At 49.4% G+C, this 20286-nt stretch overlaps 2 protein-coding genes across 4 annotated transcripts in view; one reads left to right on the forward strand and one right to left on the reverse strand.

Annotated features, from left to right (window-relative positions):
* Nucleotides 1-20286, reverse strand: part of LOC139059149 (MAP7 domain-containing protein 1-like) — a 155909-nt gene that overhangs the window by 106382 nt on the left and 29241 nt on the right. The gene's annotated exons all lie outside the window — the stretch shown is intronic.
* The window catches only part of LOC135895903 (uncharacterized), an 86307-nt gene that overhangs the window by 57053 nt on the left and 8968 nt on the right, over nucleotides 1-20286 (forward strand). The window contains exons 4-5 of the mRNA XM_070537144.1: nucleotides 1492-1563; nucleotides 16115-16186. Coding sequence (XP_070393245.1) covers nucleotides 1492-1563; nucleotides 16115-16186 — 144 coding nt within the window. The remainder of the gene's footprint in view (nucleotides 1-1491; nucleotides 1564-16114; nucleotides 16187-20286) is intronic.

The following is a 20286-nucleotide window of genomic DNA, read 5'->3' on the forward strand; positions in this document are numbered from 1 at the left end:
AATACATTAACAAGCATGGTTGTCACGTGCACACAGGCAAACAAGCACATCTCACTCAATGAGCGCGGACACTCGCTGTTAACGCGCTGGCGTGAGGAAGAGCGGCAGCAGCAGCGAGTGAATAGACTTTCGTGCTGCCCCTCGCTCCAACGCGAAGGGGTGAGAACACAGCGCACACGAAGCTATGAGCTGTCAACGCACCTAGACTCTGTACTTTTCTCACATACGTTTGCTTCCAAATATGAATAATTATGAGTATGAAACTGTGCAGGGTTTCGTGGCGATGCGTGCTGAGATATATGCCGAGGCTGTATTAGCGTATTTAACACTGTAATCTCGTCAAAACTATCTAGTGGGTAGCCATAAAAAGCAATGGCAGTATATGTAGTATTAACCTTATAATATTTGATCAAAAACCACACTATTTAACCGCATTTTTGCAAAATAATATATTTTACGTATGTCTGCAGTAAGAAAAACTACAGGCGGCATGCGTGCTGTGTAAGTGACGATTAAAGTGTGGTTTTTGTGCAATATTTTAGCGGAATGACGACTTTATCTAAAAAGGGAAAAAACTGATGTCTGGTGCTATTAGGGACATATGCACGTCGTACTTAGTTCAAAATCTGGGTGAACCCATTGCTCTGAATTCATGCAATATTCTCAAAGCTCACCGTTGTAATGCCTGCCGTTATAGAATGAGGGCTAGTCATACAGATAGTTGTACTCGTGTTGGATTGTGACGCGATGTTGTGACGAATGTTCTCACTCACGCTTCATTGGTGCTGTTGTGTGTTCTGTGTGTGCGATGGGAAGTAAGCTGGTGCAGTAGATGTCTTGGCGTAACAAACCTCCAAAGGAAAACAATATTTTTTTGCGCCAGCCTCGTAGAATGTAAATGGCACTGCCGTGCTTCCACAAGGCGCCATTGCAGGACGTGTGGTCTTCTATGGGAGCTTGGCTACCATGCGTAAATGTACCTTTGTAGAATGTGCCCCACCCCCTCTCAACCCCGTTGCGGGACGCGCCGTAGAAGAGGGCGTGTTTTCTCCCTCCCTTCCTCCCTTGCGCTTGTGAGATCAAGCCACGGTCCTCGGCTCATCCTCGCACGCTTACTCATGCACCTACAGCACAGGGTGCGCGGCCACGGTGGTATGGCACTTTGACTTTATGAGGAACATCACAGCGACGCCGACGCAGATGATGACGGCGGGAATACGCCCGACGTGTCCATATAATTACTGTCTGAATAAGTCTTTTCAAAGAATAAACACCGTAGAGTGTCCGTCCAGATTAAAAAGAACTAAAACGCCATCGAATTTCTACGCTGTCTGCAATGTTTAGCTTTTTTTTTTCAGTTGCCGCTTGTATTTTGTGTACTTGCTTTCTTTCTTACTTTTCTATTAACACAAACTCCCTGTAACAGCCCTGGTGCACAGCAACGAAAATAGATAAGATAAATCGAAGGCACTTCATTTTAATCCATTTCAGTCCCACGGCAGCCGCTGCTCAGCCGTCTGCCGTTGCTACCGTCGGAGGCCTGTCCCAAGACATGGTCCAAATGTGAGTAAAAGATCTCCCAAGCTTCGCGAACCTCGCGGCGCATAACACAATGCACAAAATGAGCGGCGCTACAGCGCGCAGAATATTCTCGCGTAGTTGGCTTCCCTATTTCTACCTATATATGCACATCACTTCTCAGCGCGTGTTGCCTCATGATAGCGCAAAGTGCAGGACGAGTGCGGACTTCCTCGACGCTGAGAGCTCGAACTGTTACGTGCGCCACTCCTGGCTGCAGAGAAAGCGCACGTGCGAGAAGGCAAAGGAGCATCACTTCGTGACAACACGCGTACGTCTCTTCATAGTTATGCTATATGGCGTCCTAAGAAAGATGACTGCGTAAGGCGTATTGCCTTGTGTGTCGTACATGCGAACCAACGCCCATAAAGCTGCTGCGCACCGTCAATTAGACACGGGCCTCAGTTCTGACCAAGGCAGTGAAGTGTGCGAGATTTCCGGTGCCGTGTTTTGCGTGGGCGGAGCCCTGTGGAGTGGAGACAGTGTTGCTTCTCCGGATGAACTTGGATTACCTCAGGTTCTTTAACGTGCACCCATTGCTTGGTGCACGAGCGTTTTTTCATACATCCCCATTGGAATGGAATCAAACCCAAGACTCTGCGCTTAGTAGCGAAACATCATAACGAGGCGCCCCGCATCGGACTTAGCGCCCACCTATCACGCGGTGAACGTCGAGCAACGCAGCGTTCGGCGCGACAACGAAACGTGCGCCTGAGCGAACGAAACGAACCAAAGAACTCGGTGTCTCGGAGGGAAAACGATCTACGCCAAACGTCGTGATCGGCACGGGCAGAGAGATAGATAGTAATCTAAACCGGAAGCACGGCGAAGCGTCGTCAGGGGAGAGGGAGTCCCGCGACGCGCCTGGCAGCGGTCCCAATGCGCGCGCGGCGCGCCTCCTGTCGGGGCAGCGCCGTACATTGAGAGGAGGGGGTCTTCTGTGTTTGCCGCAAGATGGCTCTGCGTGTGCGGAAAGCGCAGAAGAAATGCAGCGGAAACGCACTTCGCAACTCGTGTAATTGTGACTTCTGTACGTTACATGTTCATAATTACCGATATACACCGCAGTATAACTTTCCACGGCTGGTTTCGAAGGCAACACCGCATTCACTAGAGGCGCGTTTGCACCGCTTGGAAGCATCGAACTCGTGGCTGAGTGGTAGCGTCTCTGTCTCACACTCCGGAGACCTGGGTTCGATTCCCACCGGGCCAATCTTGGAAGTTGCTTTTTATTTATGAAGAGCCTGCCGTGATTTATCGCTCACGGTCAACGCCGCCGACGCCGACACCCGACGCCGACGACACCGGCTTTTCTGCGACACGAGCTCCTTAACGCTATCGCGTTAAAATGTTTCCCAGTCAACACAGGGACACATGCCCATGGTGTGGGGCCATCCCAACACTATATCACATCACATGGGAGTGCAGATATAACTTCTCTTTCCACACAGAAAAAAAACCCAGTGCGGAACAGTGCCGCCTTCTCACCAGCGGCGTGCTCACAGTCCAAAAAGGATTGGTGCAACACGCTCTCAAAGTGGCCAGGTTCAGCGGTGCTCTGTAATAGGGGCGCCGACCACTCAATACGGCGGAGACGTCAGTAAAACATGAAGATCTCTGTTAGCCCCTGAAAGCTGTAAATAGAGCATTAAGGTTTTTCCTTCCTTCGCCGTCCCGTGTGTTAACCACGGCGCCGTACTCCCACAAGAAGTACATTCCAGTGATGAGTGATCTGCAGTATTACTTGAATATCATAAAAGCTGTATTTCCTATCAAGAGTCCTGCAGTACATATTCCTGTAGATGTCATTATCCGGCCCCCGGTATTTCTAATATAAGAACCCGTCCACTGCATTTTGGCTTTCTTAAGCTGCTCTGCCAACTGCTCACTCATTATCGAAAAGTCTGCGCCAGTATCAACTAAAGCTGTCCCGTCGTGCCCATCAGTCGTCAGGAGTAGGTCGGCACTCACAAATTCGTCGGCGTTCCGTTCCTCCGGGTTGCTCTGCTCGTTTCTCAGTAAAAATGGGGGATTTTCGGCGGTTCGACGACTTGCAACCCTCCCCGAAGTCGCTGACTTCAGTTTCCCCGCCGTGGGCTTGGAGAGCGGCCTCGTACCACGTGGTAGTGGTGATGAAAAACTTTTATTGCTCTCAGAAGAGTAGCACATGGAGTTACGCATATGGGCCGGTCCTTAAGGGCCCGGCCCTTAAAAGGCTAGGTGGAATCCCCAGTGCGGGACTCCAGTGGCGTCGGCCGCTGGCCGAGCGCGCTCGACCAAGGCCCTTTGGGTCTGCAGATCATAGCAGCCGAGCAGGGTCGCCTTCCAGTCCTCCCGAGTGGGGCTGGGGTGAGGGGCAATAGCTGGGTTAGATGGGCAGGCCCACACCATGTGGTAGATGTCCGAAGACTTCTCCGCACAGTGCGGACAACTACCCGTGAAAGAACGATCAAAATGTTTGAGTGCTGCCGGGCACAGCAGAGTGTTCGTATAGAGACGGAGTAGAAGCGGCTCCTCCGTCTTAGATAGCTCTTTACTCGGGCGAGGGTAAAGGCTATGGCCAGACCGATAATGAAGGACAATGTCTCTAAAAGAATACGCGGGATTGAATTCAAGATCCTGATCTAGGGGGTCGAGAAAGGAAGCCCGGAGAGACAGCGCGCGGGCGGCGGCATAGGCTGCCTCATTCCCCTCGAGACCCATATGAGCAGGAGCCCATACTGTGTTCCGGTGAGCGGGGCCTCCGGTGTAGGTGCAAGTTTGAAGTAGTCGGTAGGCTAAGTATGGAGACCAGCCTTGCTCGACGTTCCGACAGTTCCCTCGCGAGTCTGAGATAATTATTTTGGAATCAGAGTGGGTAGCAGCCAGTGAAATGGCGACCTCCTCCGCATGAGTTATGTCGCGGGCGCGAAATGTAAGCCCGTTAACTCTTTTGGACTGGTAAATGACTGCGGCCGTGTACCATCCCCCATGGTGGGGGCCGGAGGCGTCCACGTAATAAGTGCCGGGTTTCGACCCATAATGGCGGCCGAGGGCTTCCGCCCGCGCCTGGCGCCGACCATTATGGTCCTCACGTGTCATGTTGTCAGGAAGAGGGCGTACGTGGAGGGCGCATCTCCACTCGAAAGGGAGTCGTACTCGCTCTTCCATAAGGGTGGTGTGTTGGATGTGTAGTGGGCCAAGGAGGCGACGGCCCGAAAGTGTCTTAGAGAGGCGTGTGTATTGGTTAGTTAAGTGAATCTCTCGGAGCTCCCGGAACGTGTTCACCATGCCTAGACCCAGGAGGCGCTGGTTGGAGGAGTTCACGGGGAGATCGAGGGCTCTCTTAATAATTTTACGGAGGGTGACTTCGAGTGCATCCTCGTCTTGTTTCAGAAAAAGGAGGTTAAGAGTCGAATACGATATTCGACTGGTCACGAATGCATGCGCCAGCCGCAAGGCGTCTTTGCACCGCAACCCCCCGCGTTTGTTGGAAACTCGGCGGACCATGCGGTCCAGCTGGTCCCCCACCTTACGGAGCTTGGCCAGGGTAGTGTTCGACCGTCAATGTTCATCAATGAAAAGCCCCAGTGCACGGACTTCTGTGCGTTCGGGAATTGGTCCTGTCTACAGAGAGAGCTCAATTTTGGCTGTATACTTTGGTTAGGGGTGTATGTGTACAAATCCCGTACCACGTCGGCGACACTGCGATGGTTCGGCGATAAATAACGTAACGGAGACGGCGAGCGCGACCGTAGATTAGCTGTCGTTCCCAAGTGACACTGTCGTCGAAGTGTGCATGTCTCTCTGGAAACTGTCGTAGGGTGGCAGGTGACATTTCCTGGATGCCACACTGGCGATGAGAGCAAGAACGATAAATGTACCTTAGTTCGCCACAGTGAAAACACAATGGTTGGCGATCAGCAGTGCGCCATACGTCGGTCCTGCGAAGCTGAGGTCGCCTGAAATGCTCCCTCTGTATCCAGGCAGCAATAAATGGCTGCTAGTGGTACTGTTGTACTGGCACGGTAGAAATCGGGCGACGGACAGCGTCTGCGAAGCTGTATGAGCGTGGCTCAAAGCATGGCTCGGGACATGGTTCAGGGAGTGGCTCAGGAAATGGAAATGCTCGCCAGATCTCTTGGCGGACAACTTCAGCGATCGAAGCAACAGCGAACTCCTTCGGTGTCACAGTTTGCTTCGCAATTTCCTCGCGCACAATATCTCTTATCAGTTGACGCAGCCAGGTCTCGCCTGTCACTGTCAGTACTGCGGATCCTGCAGGCTCATCGTTAGTCAGGCGTTCGTATTGCCCGAAACGCTGGGGTAGCGCCCGCTCGATTGCTGTGGCTTCCGTAATTAATTATTCCACTGTTGCAGGCGGGTTACGCACGAGACCAGTGAATTCCGCGACGCTACCTCGGCCCAACCACGCTGACGACGAAGACGACGACCTTGAGGGTGCAAGCGAGGTGCTAGAGAAGAAGAAGCCTGAACTGAGCGCTTGTTCTAATTGTTTCGATTAAATACCGCTCTCCGCTTTTTGCTGAAGTGAGCTGTGACACTGGTAGACGTGCTGGGTATCGCATCATCGCCTAATGATAGGGACGACTCCTGCGAGTAGCCCTGCATCTAGCCCTTCAAGACATCATCCACGCGTCGAGACACATGTGCACCGCGCAAGCCACCACCTGCAAGGTCTATGCCCGCAATTCGGTTTCTTGCAAGGAACTTGGTCAGCGACTCCGCCGACTCAGGAAATGGCACTTGCAAATCCAACACAGGTGAATGTTCAAAGCAATCTAGTCCCGACAAGCTTTCACGGTGACACGTATGCAGACGCCGAAGACTGGCTGGAGCAGTATGAACGCGTAGCTAAGGTCGATCAGTGGCGTCCGGACCAGAAGCTTTACAATGTGTACTTCGCTCTTGGATGTAGCGCAAGGACATGGTTCCAAAACCGCGAGGCACATTTGACAATGTGGGACGAATCTTGCCGTCGGCCACTTGATACCTTCAGAAGCACTGATAGCCGAGATAATGCACAACGCCTTCTCGAGTTGCGCATTCAGAAACCTAACGAAAGAGTTTCCTTGTTTGCCGAGGACACGTCTCGTTTGTTTCGCCGCGCGGATTCCAACATGCCTGATTCGAAGAAGCTGAGCCATCTCATGCGCAGCATTTATAGATTTATTTCAGGCACTTGAACCCACGACCTTTCATGTTAAGGCGAAGTTAATGAAGGCAAAGTTAACTTATGTAGAGGTAATTAAGGAGAATGGCAAGTAATTTATTGAATATCTCTTGAGCGCGCAAGCTTATGCCTTCACCCTCTTTGACGTATGCTAAAATGACCGTCAGTTTTTTTTAAATACTAGAGAATAGTAGGTGATGTGGCGATCCACATCGCAAGCGGGGTATTCAGGAAGAGAAGAGGACGAGGTTAGTCGGAGGAATTTAGAATATTTACATAGGCGCAGTCGAAAACAGGAACCTGTGGGGACGAAGATCAACGTCGCGTTCAACGAAGGACGAACCACCATTGTAGGGTTTGGAGGACGGACTTCGCGGATGAAAACCCAAACTTGGGAGGATTTATTTACATATTATACAGGACGGTGAGCGTCAATTAACAGTCGTACAGTCATTACGGGCCGGCAGCAACTCGGACGCTGCGGCCCGCGGCAAGAAGTTCGAGAGAGGTGAAACAGGGAATCAGGGCATGTCCCAGAATGCCCAGGTCTCTCTGGAAGGCTTCTTATAAACCCTTCGAGCACTGCAAGTCACGTCATGTTTGACCAATGGGAGAGTCCACTCCGATGACGCCACTTGCAGCCAATGGTAGGCGCCCGTGTCGTGGTGTCACACCTGGCGGCTTGCTGCGGTCTTGCCTCGCAGACTGGCAATGGACTTCGAACAAGGAGAAGGGGAGGGCTGCACCTGCTTCATTTTCGGATGCCCACCTGCTAATCCCGGCGGCGCACGAACTTGTTGGCACGTAAACTTGTTGCCTTAAACTTGTTTGCTCGGCCGCTTCTCTGGAATGCGCTTTCCTGCTTCTGCATTCCTCAATTAGCTGTGCTGCAATCCGATGTGGTCTGGGGAACTCGAAGTAATCGCAGGAACCAGCTCCATATCTAACAGCTCGTCCTCGCCCCGGTTGTTCTGAATGGCCGGTGAAATCAATTCGCTGGCCATGAAGAACGCTGATAGAAGCTGCAGGGTACTGGGGTCGAGCCACGTTTGACGAACTTCGGGATCCTTGGCCCTGGAGAACAAACGCCAAACAAACAAAACAGCACAGCGCTGCACCACGCGTAAGCGCACGCTCTTCACCTCTGACTCGCCAGGCTATTATTGAGTCAAAATGCACTCTTATCTTTTATTTCCCCCAATTTTGACCAAACAGTTCCAACCACCCTTCCAAACAGCTATCCATTTCTCCTCGATTGCCGACAAGACCAGAGTACTATTGTTGTTGCAAAACAAAAGGGTCGCTGACGATGCAAACAACAAATGAAAACAGCCGAACATAACATAAGTGGCCTAACTACACGAACAGCATGTTTCCAATCTATCGCAGTGGCGTACTTATCGCACGTAATGGTGCCACTGAACAATCTGGTCAACCTCACAAGTACGTAATCACAAGCGCACTAGCCTTGTGGTCACTAAACAAAACGCGTACTTGCGTTGTAGGCAAACTTTTCACTTACGCTTACTCACGTTTCTTCCCTGAAAGTCCTACAGGACACGTGAAGTAAACGAGCAATTAAACTCGCGGGACTTACACACTCCGCAGAACTCTTAAAATAATGCGTCTTTTAATAACTCGTTCCACGCATACTTATCAGCGAAGTCAGAATACGGCTGCCCTCAACACACACTAGCAACCCAGTCATAAAGTCTGCTTCCCTCCGTCCACACAGGACACGCGCTAATGGAACTAAGAACGCTTCTCCGTGCAAATCATGCACTCACTGAAAACCTACGCGCTTAACCTTGCAAAATTCAAAAATACTTAAAAAGAAGGTTAAATAAAACACACGCGCGTTACGATAGGCCTCTCAACAATAACCTTGACCCTCAGGTTACTCAAACATACACACACAAAAAAAAACCTATCTACTTATTAATGAGCATCTCGCGAGACTACATGTTTACTTAAAACGCATCTTTCAAATCTCGGAGCTTTCTCAAACCAAAACATAAACAAAGCTCATACCTTACACCTTGAAAGAAAGCCTAGTCTCAAATCGCGAAAACTTTCCGATGCTCAAAATAAAATACAAAACAACACGTTTTCCTACTACGGAAGCTCTCTTGGCCTCTCATTCCAAACGCTTACGTCTGACTCATACTTTGAGTCGTACCCGGGGAGGCCGCAGTTTCAAAGCTACTCTGGCTACGGAGGAACAACAAAAGGGCTGATTCACTATCAGCTCCCCCAAGACGTTACGGTCTCCTGCCAATTTGCGTCCCCGCGCCCCGCTTTCAACACAAGCTCGATTGACCGCGTCGCTACTCCCCACCTGGTCTCGTCCTGCCACCTTGCGTTTCTTCGAACTGCACGCTGAGCTATGAGAAGAACTACGGAACGACGAGGAGCTTAACTGCCTGGTGCCCTTTGTCCGCGTCCGTGCAGAACATTCTTCGCGGTCCCCCTTTGACCTGTGGCTCGAACGTTTTGGATGCGTCAACATCGTCCTTGACGACCGCATCTTTTTCCTTGCGCCCTGCCCTTTTGGGTTTCTCGCCATTTTTGGCGGCGCTACATTAATTACCGCGTGCCTATCTTTAGGGCGCTTCTTCCTGCGGCGCTTTCTCTTCGCACTCGCTTTCATGTCGCCTTCTCGTGCCTCGTGCTGGCCGGTACACATTTCGTCGGCCCGGATCGGTCTCTTACCCGCACAGTCTGAGTGATTTTCACTTAAATCAACACTCTCTCTGCCTCGACTGGCGGACAGCTCAACCGACTCTGGCACAATGCAGCAGGCTTTACTCGAGTAAGACAACTCGCACTCTTGCGAACTGCCCTCTACTACATTGCCCAGCTCATGCTGTGCATCGGCACACAGCCCGTCGGCATCGATCGCTGTCTCACGCGCACAGTCCGAATGATTATTAACTGAACCATCCCTCTCTTGGCTATCTAGACTGGCGGAGAGCCGCACCGATCCCTGAACAATGCAGTTGTTCTCTCGTGGACTACGGAGCTCGCCATCCCGAGAACTACTCTCAACTGCATCGCTCAGCTTGCACTTCACTTCTGCACGCACATCTGGCTCTACATGGGTGCTCGCGTCTGTCGCGTCAACAGTACCCTTTTCCTCGCTAGCAACCTCGCTAACCTTTCCAGCGACGCACACGCTCGGTAACTGTGCCAATTTGTTCGCAGCTGGCCTAGCTGTCTCTACAGTCATCTGTTGGCACAGCACCTCGTCGCTCTCCTTGCGGCCTTTAACGGCCTCTATTGCCACTAAGGCATCGTTAGCAGCTAGCCTTTTCCCTTCGCTTATGAATCGGCAGCCAATCTCACAGGCACTACTCTTTTCGTCGGCTTCTGGCGAAAATCTGCTCGATGCTGCCTCATTCTTTCGCTCTGTACTTCCTACAGAATTCTCAGACAGCCGTTGTCTCTGTGCCAATAACTGATCACAATATTGTATCTCTTTGATCAGTGCTGCCTTCTCTCTCTCATACTTTTTCTCTCGCTCAAGCTCGCGTTCCTTCTCACGTTCGTGACGCTGACACCTAAGAGTAAGTTCTTGAAGCTCCTGCTTCCGTTCATTCTCGCGTTCTTCACGCTGACGCTCACTCCTAAGCTCACGACGCTCTCGCAAACGTACACGACGCACACGCTCCCGTGGCTCCTGTATCACCTCCCAAGCAAGCCTAATACTTTCATCATCATTGCCACTATCGTTAATCGCCTTTATGATAGCTGGCGTTTCCATCCGTTCGTCCGCCTCAACTCCCAAATCGTCGCACACCAACAACAAGTCTAACCTCGTCAACCTTCTAAGATCCATGGCAGCTGCCCCGACAGGTGGTTAAAACTGTTTTCCTTAATTAATTTGTGCAAACACACAATGCAACAAACTCCCGATTCCCAGAACTATCAAAATTGAACACACAACCTTTGAGTCTGGCGAATCATAAGGAAAAAAACCACGCGCTCACTTACGGTTGCAGCACCCTGCCATCCGGTTCATTTGTCCGCTGTTCCCGGTTCCTTCCGGACTCCCTGGGTCGAAGGCTCGCTCCTTCTTCGATACTCCCAGTCTCTTCGGACCTCTTTCGACGAAGGCTCTCTCTTCTTCGCTCTTCCCGGTTCCTTAGGATCTCTCTCGATGAAGGTTTATCCGTAGCGCTGCCACCAGCTGATGCATTCGGAGGCGATCCTACCGCTGCCAACCAGATGTAGGGTTTGGAGGACGGACTTCGCGGATGAAAACCCAAACTTGGGAGGATTTATTTACATATTATACAGGACGGTGAGCGTCAATTAACAGTCGTACAGTCATTACGGGCCGGCAGCAACTCGGACGCTGCGGCCCGCGGCAAGAAGTTCGAGAGAGGTGAAACAGGGAATCAGGGCATGTCCCAGAATGGCCAGGTCTCTCTGGAAGGCTTCTTATAAACCCTTCGAGCACTGCAAGTCACGTCATGTTTGACCAATGGGAGAGTCCACTCCGATGACGCCACTTGCAGCCAATGGTAGGCGCCCGTGTCGTGGTGTCACACCTGGCGGCTTGCTGCGGTCTTGCCTCGCAGACTGGCAATGGACTTCGAACAAGGAGAAGGGGAGGGCTGCACCTGCTTCATTGTCGGATGCCCACCTGCTAATCCCGGCGGCGCACGAACTTGTTGGCACGTAAACTTGTTGCCTTAAACTTGTTTGCTCGGCCGCTTCTCTGGAATGCGCTTTCCTGCTTCTGCATTCCTCAATTAGCTGTGCTGCAATCCGATGTGGTCTGGGGAACTCGAAGTAATCGCAGGAACCAGCTCCATATCTAACACCATGGAATGCTACAAAGCAAGTGACAAACAACATGCCGTGCCACTGGAACATGTCGCCTCACCTGATGTTCTATGGAGCGTTCCAAGTGCCTCCGGATTTACGGCTGACGACACCATCACTAAAGGTACCGTTCCTTACTCCAATGAACAAGACGTGTCTGAAACTTGTTGTAAAGGACCGATCTTAACTCATGAAACTCAGCTAGCTGTAACGCCGCCGCACAGTGATATAACTGTCTTTAACGCACTGCTTGACCTTCAGAAATGCCAGATGAAGCAACAGCAGCAGCTGGTACATCTTCTTGTTATGCTGTCAGGATCTGGAAACAAGAGAGAACAGCCTTTCTTATAACCAGACATATGTGATGGCAATTCGTTCGGTGTATATACCTGGTTTCATTTCTATGTGTATGCTTGCTCCACGCACCAATGGTTGAGTGACGCAGATCACATACAGAACATGCGGACAATTCTGTGTGGCAACTCAGGGAAATGGTACGATATTTGGTTAAATTCACAGTTGAATGAACCGTGGAATGAGCGGAAGGAGACTTTTTCTCGAGCATTGAAAAAGAATCCCGAGGAACTTTGGAATAACGCCATATTCTTCAGACAGGAAGCAATAAACATCAGACGGTATGAGTTGGAAAAGTGGCATTTTATTTGTACTGCCGAGCCGAAGCTTCCAGAATCGTCAATTGTCGCCCTCATCATAGACGGATTGACAAGAGAGTAGCAGAAACAAGTTCTAGCTAGGTCGCCAAGCACAATGGACCAACTGCTTCAGTCACTGGCGTACGTTATGACGACAGATTTTAATATGCTATAAAAAGAGTCATGAGTCATAACTCTCGACCTAGTGATAAATCCACGCAAGGCTCGGTCCTTCATAACCAGCCATACCATACTAGTCCAGGCGCCACAGAATCTCGCCGATATGGTGAAGAAACGGTGTTCCTGGTTAAATCAGGCGTTCTGACAATGCCGATGCTTGTAAACAACCGAAACATGTCAGCATTGATTGACACTGGTGCTTCCGTGAACCTAATTAATGAAACTATAGTGGAGGTGACCAACATCATATCCGGAAAGCTATTCGTGTGTGTAGCTACGGTGGTTCATCTCGGTATTGCCATAAATGGACAACAGAAGCTCTTGAGTTTGAAGGTCAGAAATTCAAGATGGAAGCGCTCGTCGTGTCAGCGGTGAACTTCGCCTTTCTTTTACCACGACCTGACATGAAGAATATGAAGGTCAACATACTATGGAATGATGAGGTGACTAGTGAAAAACCTGAGCAAAATATGTGTTTCACGGGAAAACCCGACGAACGAAAGCCATCATGCGCAGAAGACGTGCTGCAGAAGTTGCCCGAGTTAATCTGCATTGGGCAATATCCCGAAGCCACAACCACGACTGAGGTGCCGTTCTTGTTGCGCGACAGCACAGTCGTCAGAAAAAAGCTGTATAGTCTCAACCATGAAAAGAAAGTATGGCTAAGACAAGAACTTCTAGGCATGTTAGAAGCAGGGATCATTAGGCCATCCACATCCTGTTTTACTTGCCCTATTACCATTGTACCAAAGGAAGATTGATCATTCCGACTGTGCACTGATTACCGAATGATAAACAAGCAGGCCGATCTTTTTCCATACAGATGCCTAGGATAGATGACATCATTGACGAGACTGGAAGATGCGCATGGTTTTCACTTATAGAATTATGCAAGGGGCACTAGCAAGTACCACTGAAAGAAGAGACAAGAAGTTTACGGCATTCGTCACACCATTCGACATCTACGAGTATAATCGGTTACCATTTGACTGGAAGAATTCTGGGTCGTGGTTCCAGAAGACGAACGAAGCGCTGAGCAAATTCATTAGACAATTTTGCAATGCATATGTGGATAATACCATTATCTACTCCAGAACAAGGGGAAACCACGAGGAACATTTGTGTGACGTACCTGAGGCACTAAGCACCGCAGGACTTAAATTTAACGTGAAGAAAAGTGAGTTTTTTTACAATAAGGTGGTTTTCCTCGGAAGGGTGTTTAACGATGAAACGAAAATCACCAAGGACGAGAGTGTTCAACGCATCAAGAAAATGGTGAAATTGTATGATGTTCATTCGCTCCGAGTGTTTTTGGGACTGGCGGACCATTTCCCTGCATTCAGAAGAGCCTGTGCCAGAAAAACCAAATGCCTCACCCCACTGACCCAAAAGGGCGTGCCATTTATGTGGTCAGAAGAGTGTAAGAATGGCTACACTGAGCTTGTCCGCATCATTTCATCGGACCCTTTATTAATGCTCCCCTACTTCAAGTTGCCCTTTCAGCTCTATACCGATCCATCGTATTATGGAGCAGGCGCCATACTCTACTAGCGTGATGCTACAAAGCACCAAGGAAAGGAGCTGAGGGTGGTAGGGTACTACTCTTCCACTTTGACTTAGACAGAAGAAAATTACGCAACTACGGAGACGGAAGCACTGGTGGTGGTGTTAGCTTTGCGGTACTTCAGAAGCTACCTGGAAGGCAACCACTTCAATCTATGTACACGCAACCAGGCGTTGACGTAACGTTAGAGCTATCCCAGCCGAAGGGCAGACTTGCTCGATGGGTCAGCGAAGTGCAACAATTCAGGTTTGACGTCATACATCGCCCGGGACAAAAACATCAAGATGCCGATGCTCTATCTCGACTCCACGAGCCGCATGAAACACCAACTAGAAACATAAACCTGTTTCAGCTTTGGGAAGGCACGCAGGAAATGAAAGTAAAGAATGGCAAAATTTACGTCCCGGATAACAATGTGCCAACGGTCCTGAAGATTTACCCCACTAGTCCAGAGTCAGGAAGATATGACGGATTCTGGAAGACGTTCCACAATATAGCCCAGCGTTCCACTCGAAAAACATGAAAAAAGACATCACAAATTATGTGAAAAAATGTCATCAGCGTCAGCTTGTTAAAGCCAAGTACAAGCTAGAGGCAACAGGATCGTCTTGCCAGAGCATTGCGATATCCCCTTCGAAGTTGCGCATCTTGATTTCGCTGAAATAAAAAAAGAAGGGGAGGGAGTTAGAAGGACCCAACCATTCCTTGTCGCCGTGGATGAGTGCAGGCGTTTTGTAGCCGCCAAAGCTAGAAAGGAGGACGCAAACTGCGTGATATCATTACTGGAGCGAGAACACTTTAAGAACGTCAGAGTCGTCGTCACAGGCAATGGCCCAGCCTTTAAAAGCGAAAAACTGCGTCTTAGGTCTGAGAAAAAAAAAATCACTCTTCGCTTCCCAGCACCTTACCATCCGGAAGCTAGTTCCCTTGCAGAGCGAGTGATTATACGATTATACCCCGGATTCAAAGGCGACTGCAAATGCGCCTTAGAAGGCGCTGTTGTACATCACAACAGATCATATACCGCGGGCCTGGGATGCAGCCCACATTGTGCGGCATGCGAAACGATATCATGGCTGTCAGCGGACCACGAATTCGGCTTAGTGAAACAAATTGATCTTAAGGAACATCCCAAGACTTCTCATCAGCGACAAAAATATAGAGCGACAGTGAAAAATAAGTTTGACCGCAAACACTGAACAAAGATGCCGGAGATTGAACCAGATTCGTAGATTCTGCTTCGAACGGAATTCGAAAACGCCGTTTGCAGGACCTTACTACGTCATCAAGACAGCTAGACAACAAGGACCGTTGAAGACAATATACTACCAAGGACCCAGTGGAAAAGGTGAACAGGCTTCAATTGGGAATGTGCTACCGTGTTATCATCGTGGGCGCCAGGACAGCCGATTGGGAGTGCGTAGCGGTCGACATCGCCAGCGGGGTAATGACGAAGAGAAGAAGAGGACGAGGTTAGCCGGAGGAATGTAGCAATAAATGGGTTCTACCGGCAGTACCCTAGTGGAATCTTTGCGAGGGATATGTTACGGCACGTTGCTTGCCAGGGCAAGCGCACCGAAACTTGCTACGCAATGAAAGATAGCAAGTTTAAATCGTTTTATCAATTATACAATGGCAGGTTAAATATGAGTCCCGGTCTGTACTTGCGACCTCCTGGCTATCGAACCTTACATATATAGCGCCGACATTTTCAAACACTCATTCCTAGTTAGAAGAATAGAAGATTGGAAAGAAAGAGGTATTTGAAGATGCAAATTTGATAGCGGGTTTTGAAAGAAATTGCATTTCGTACTTGTATAAGTCTGGGTTCTGTGGCCCTGATTTATGTTGTATGCTGTTAAAGCTGTTTATATATCGTAAATGCATCGTTTGTTTGTTATATACTTGCTATTAGTTCCATCTGCCGTGTGCTGTTTGTACAGGTAGTATATATGTCACATGCATTGTGCAATTTGTACGCTATCTGTACTGCTTAACTTTTTCTCACTTGCATTTCGTGTGCTTGCTTTCTGTCTTACTCTTTTAAATTAACACACGCTCCCTGTAACAGCCCTGGTGCACAGCAACGAAAATAGATAAGATAAATCGAAGGCACTTCATTTTAATCCATTTCAGTCCCATTGCTGCCGCTGCTCAGCCGTCTGCCGTTGCTACCGTCGGAGGCGTGTCCCAAGACATGGTCCAAATGTGAGTAAAAGATCTGCCAAGCTTCGCGAACCTCGCGGCGCATAAGACAATGCGCAAAATGAGCGGCGCTACAGCGCGCAGAATATTCTCGCGAAGTTAGCTTCCCTATATATCCACAGCACTTCTCAGCGCGTGTCGCCTCATGATAGATAGCGCAAAGTGCAAGACAAGTGCGCGCTCCCTCGACGCCGAGAGCTCGAACTGTTACGTGCGCGACTCCTGGCTGCAGAGAAAGCGCACGTGCGAGAAGGCAAAGGAGCATCACTTCGTGACAACATGCGTACGTCGCTTCATAATTATGCTATATGGCGTCCTAAGAAATAATGTAATGTAATTATGGAGTTTTACGTGCCAAAACCACTTTCTGATTATGAGGCACGCCGTAGTGGAGGACTCCGGAAATTTTGACTACCTGGGGTTCTTTAACGTGCACCTAAATCTAAGCACACGGGTGTTTTCGCATTTCTCCCCCATCGAAATGCGGCCGCCGTGGCCGGGATTCGATCCCGCGACCTCGTGCTCAGCAGCCCAACACCATAGCCACTGAGCAACCACGGCGGGTGGCGTCCTAAGAAAGTTGACTGCGTAAGGCGTATTGCCTTGTGTGTCGTACATGCGAACCGGCGCTCATGAAGCTGCTGCGCACAGTCGATTAGATACGGGCCTCTGTCCTGACCTCAAAGCAATGAAGTGTGCGAGATTTCCGGTGCCGTGTTTTGCGTGGGCGGAGTCCTGTGGAGCGTAGAAAGTGTTGTTTCTCTGGATGAACTTGGATTACCTCAGGTTCTGTAACGTGCACCCAATGCATGGTGCATGAACGTTTTTTTCATACATCCACATTGAAATGGAATCGAACCCGAGACTCTGCGCTCAGCAGCGAAACACCATAGCGATTCAGCCACTGCGGAGGGTTAAGAAAAGCATAGCTGATTTGGTGATCCTTAAAGATGGCTTTTTCAACGGTTTTCTTCTTTTTTTGGGGTAGCCGGCTTCGTGTTCCGATAACACGGTTAACTTGTGCAGCAGATTCTTTATATAGTGCATCCAGTGCTTCAAGGGCCCGTCACCAGGCCCCATAGCAAATTTTGGTTATACGCTGAAGGGAGTGTCTTGCCGCAAAAAATTTTCAAATCGGCTCATTAATAGCCTACATATAAATATTTCAGTGCCACGATCTCATGATTACACAAGGCGAGTTCCACTGCAGCGAGACTCTCCACTCGCCCCGTCTAGCCTCGGCAAGGCTATAGACGGGGCTAAACGGATTTGCAAGGCTTTTACACCACGAACAAAGAAGCGCATGCACAAGAATTTGGATGAGGTTTCAAGTATGCAGAGGACTATGTCAAGACTGAAAAGAGCTTCAGCCACCATTCCACAAGCACGGACATTTGGCCGAGTCATCCGGGTAACTTAATAAGGACTTTCTACAAATTCTTCGTGTTCAGATGCACCTGCAACTTCTGACCAAGCACGGACGACGCTGACCAAAAGAGTTCCGTCAGTTTGCCCTTAATCAGCTTACTGGACATGTCAATTCCATTTGTGCCAAGTGTAGTTTTTTTTCTACAAATGCAAGCTTTTTAATTGCGCATTCTCGTTAGATATCATTCATCCTGATCCAAACATAAAGGTCAACCGATTCTTCGCTGATAATACCAGTCACTGTCTAGTAGCATAACATATATGTAGCACTATCTTCTAGTGTATGTTGTCATGCACAATTCCTCTCCTGAAATAGCTGATGCGGCATCGGCATGTGTCCTGCATTAACTTACGCACCATGTGCTGTGCACCATTTTAACTTTCTTGATATTTTTAGCCTTCATTGCTTGCAGAGCAAAGTGGCTTCTTTTCTGAATGACAGGTTTCTCATTTGCCATATTCCTAGTCTCGTTGATCATTGCTCTTTTTCCTCGATAGCCTGGGTCTTTGCACAAGCTACACTGAAGTGATGGATTGCAGAATCTGGTTTTGCTGCCCCACTTGATTGTGGTCGCCATATTACGTTTCTCGGATGTGTAGGCCTGGTCAGTTGCGTTGGTAAGCAGTCTCTCGAGGTAAGCACTTGCTCCTGCAGTCCGCACAGCGACATAGACTCCCAATTTACACACACCGTGATTCGTGCTACCCGTTCACCCTTTCCTTGTGCAGCCATGGGCAAACTGTGACTGTGGCCTTTTTTGGCCGCGATTAAGCATGAACGGAGACCAGCATACGTGCTTACATGGTCCGATGTATATGAAGTTGATAGCCACATGGGTAAAAAGGCCCGCAAAAGTGGCTGATCATTGTGATAACCACGAAAGTTACTTGTCCATTTTGAGACAATGTGGGACGCCAAGTATGAGCCACACATTATCGGCCCTCATAAGAAAACAAACGTGCAGGTTGGAAAGGAGTCAACGCTAAAATGGCAGGCAGTCCATGTCGCTGTGTAGGCTGCGGCTGCAGATTCCTGCGTCACACGATTGCTTCGTAATGCAAGTTGTTCATCGTTAACGGCGACTTTTGGTGCAAGCAGGTGGGACACTGTCCAATCAGACCTACACGTGCGACGAAGGGAAGCACTATGCCTGTAAATAGGCGGCTGAATGTACCGTAACAGACGTGTGCACATTAATGCTCACTGCTGCCATATGATTCGTAGCCAATGTATAATGTATTGTTTGAACCTTGTGCGCTGCTTGACTGCTGTTTAATTTCGCTGTTATCTCACTTGGTTATGGTCGCGGTGTTATGCTTCTCGGATGTGGCAGCCTGGTCAGTTGCATTGGAAAGCAGTTTCTGGAAGCAAGCATTTGTTCCTTAACTGTGCATAGCGACATAGACACCCAATCTACACACACCCTGATTCGTGCTCCCTGTTCGCCCTTTCCTGCTGCAGCCATTGGCAAATTGTGCCTCTTCTCTTTCTCGGCCGCGATTAAGCACGAACGGAGACCAGCATACGTGCTTACACGGTTCTAAGTGTATGAAGTTGATAGCCGTATGGGTGGAAAGGCCAGCAAAAATGGTTGGCGAAGTTAATGCCTACGAAAGCGACTTGTCCATATTGAGACAAAGCGGGACACCAAGTGTGAGCCACACATTGGCGGCCCCCGAAAGAAAAGAAACGTGCAGGTTGGAAAGGAGTTAACGCGAAGATGCCGGGTAGCCCATGTCCCGGTGTTGGCTGCGGCAGCAGATTCCTGCATCACCCGATTGCTTCGCAATGCAAGTTGCTCATCTTCAATGGCAACTGCCGCTGCAAACAGGTGGGACACTCCGTCCAATCTACTTGCGCTGCTAGTTGTGGCTCGTTACCAGACCACCATGTGCGACGACGACGGTCAGCCGTTTACGAGCTCGCGTCAATGATTGCAGTGCATCACGACAGGCAAATTTTATTTCTGGCGTTGCAGGAGAATGTACACTGCTTGTCTTCTGCCACTAAAGTTGCACGTTCTGTTCACTCACTTGTGGCTTATTTGTATGGGCGTCAGTAGATGCTCTTTGGTCTCCTGGTAATTACAACGCACCAGCGTCGCGGCAGCATAGCTGGCAGGGCAAACATGGTGCGTACCAGTACAGTGTACTAGAATACTTTGGGTAGTGGAAAGAGCGCACGGCGCGGCATACGAGAGAGCTGTTGCCATGTCTGTTAACGGCCACGCGTGGCGCTGGCGTCTAAAAACCGAGGAGATCAGTGCCGCAGTAGCACGTGTAGGTTGCTGTCAGTTAGGTTGCGCACGTACGCTGTTTCTGCCTCTTTTACAGTCTTTCCGACACCTTATACTTTCCTGCAAATAGAAGTTGCAAATAGAATCAGGAACACCTTAGACTTCCGTCACCCAAAGGACCAGGCAAGATTCCGTAAAGGCTACTCAACAATAGACCATATTCACACTATCAATAAGGTGATAGAGAAATGTGCAGAATATAACCAACCCTTATATATACCTTTCATTGATAACGAGAAAGCGTTTGATTCAGTCGAAACCTCAGCAGTCATGGAGGCATTGCGGAATCAGGATGTAGACGAGCCGTATGTAAAAATACTGAAAGATATCTACAGCGGCTCCACAGACACCATAGTCCCTCATAAAGAAATAAAATTC

Source organism: Dermacentor albipictus, chromosome 4 (assembly GCF_038994185.2).
Source record: "Dermacentor albipictus isolate Rhodes 1998 colony chromosome 4, USDA_Dalb.pri_finalv2, whole genome shotgun sequence".
Lineage (NCBI taxonomy): Eukaryota > Metazoa > Arthropoda > Arachnida > Ixodida > Ixodidae > Dermacentor > Dermacentor albipictus.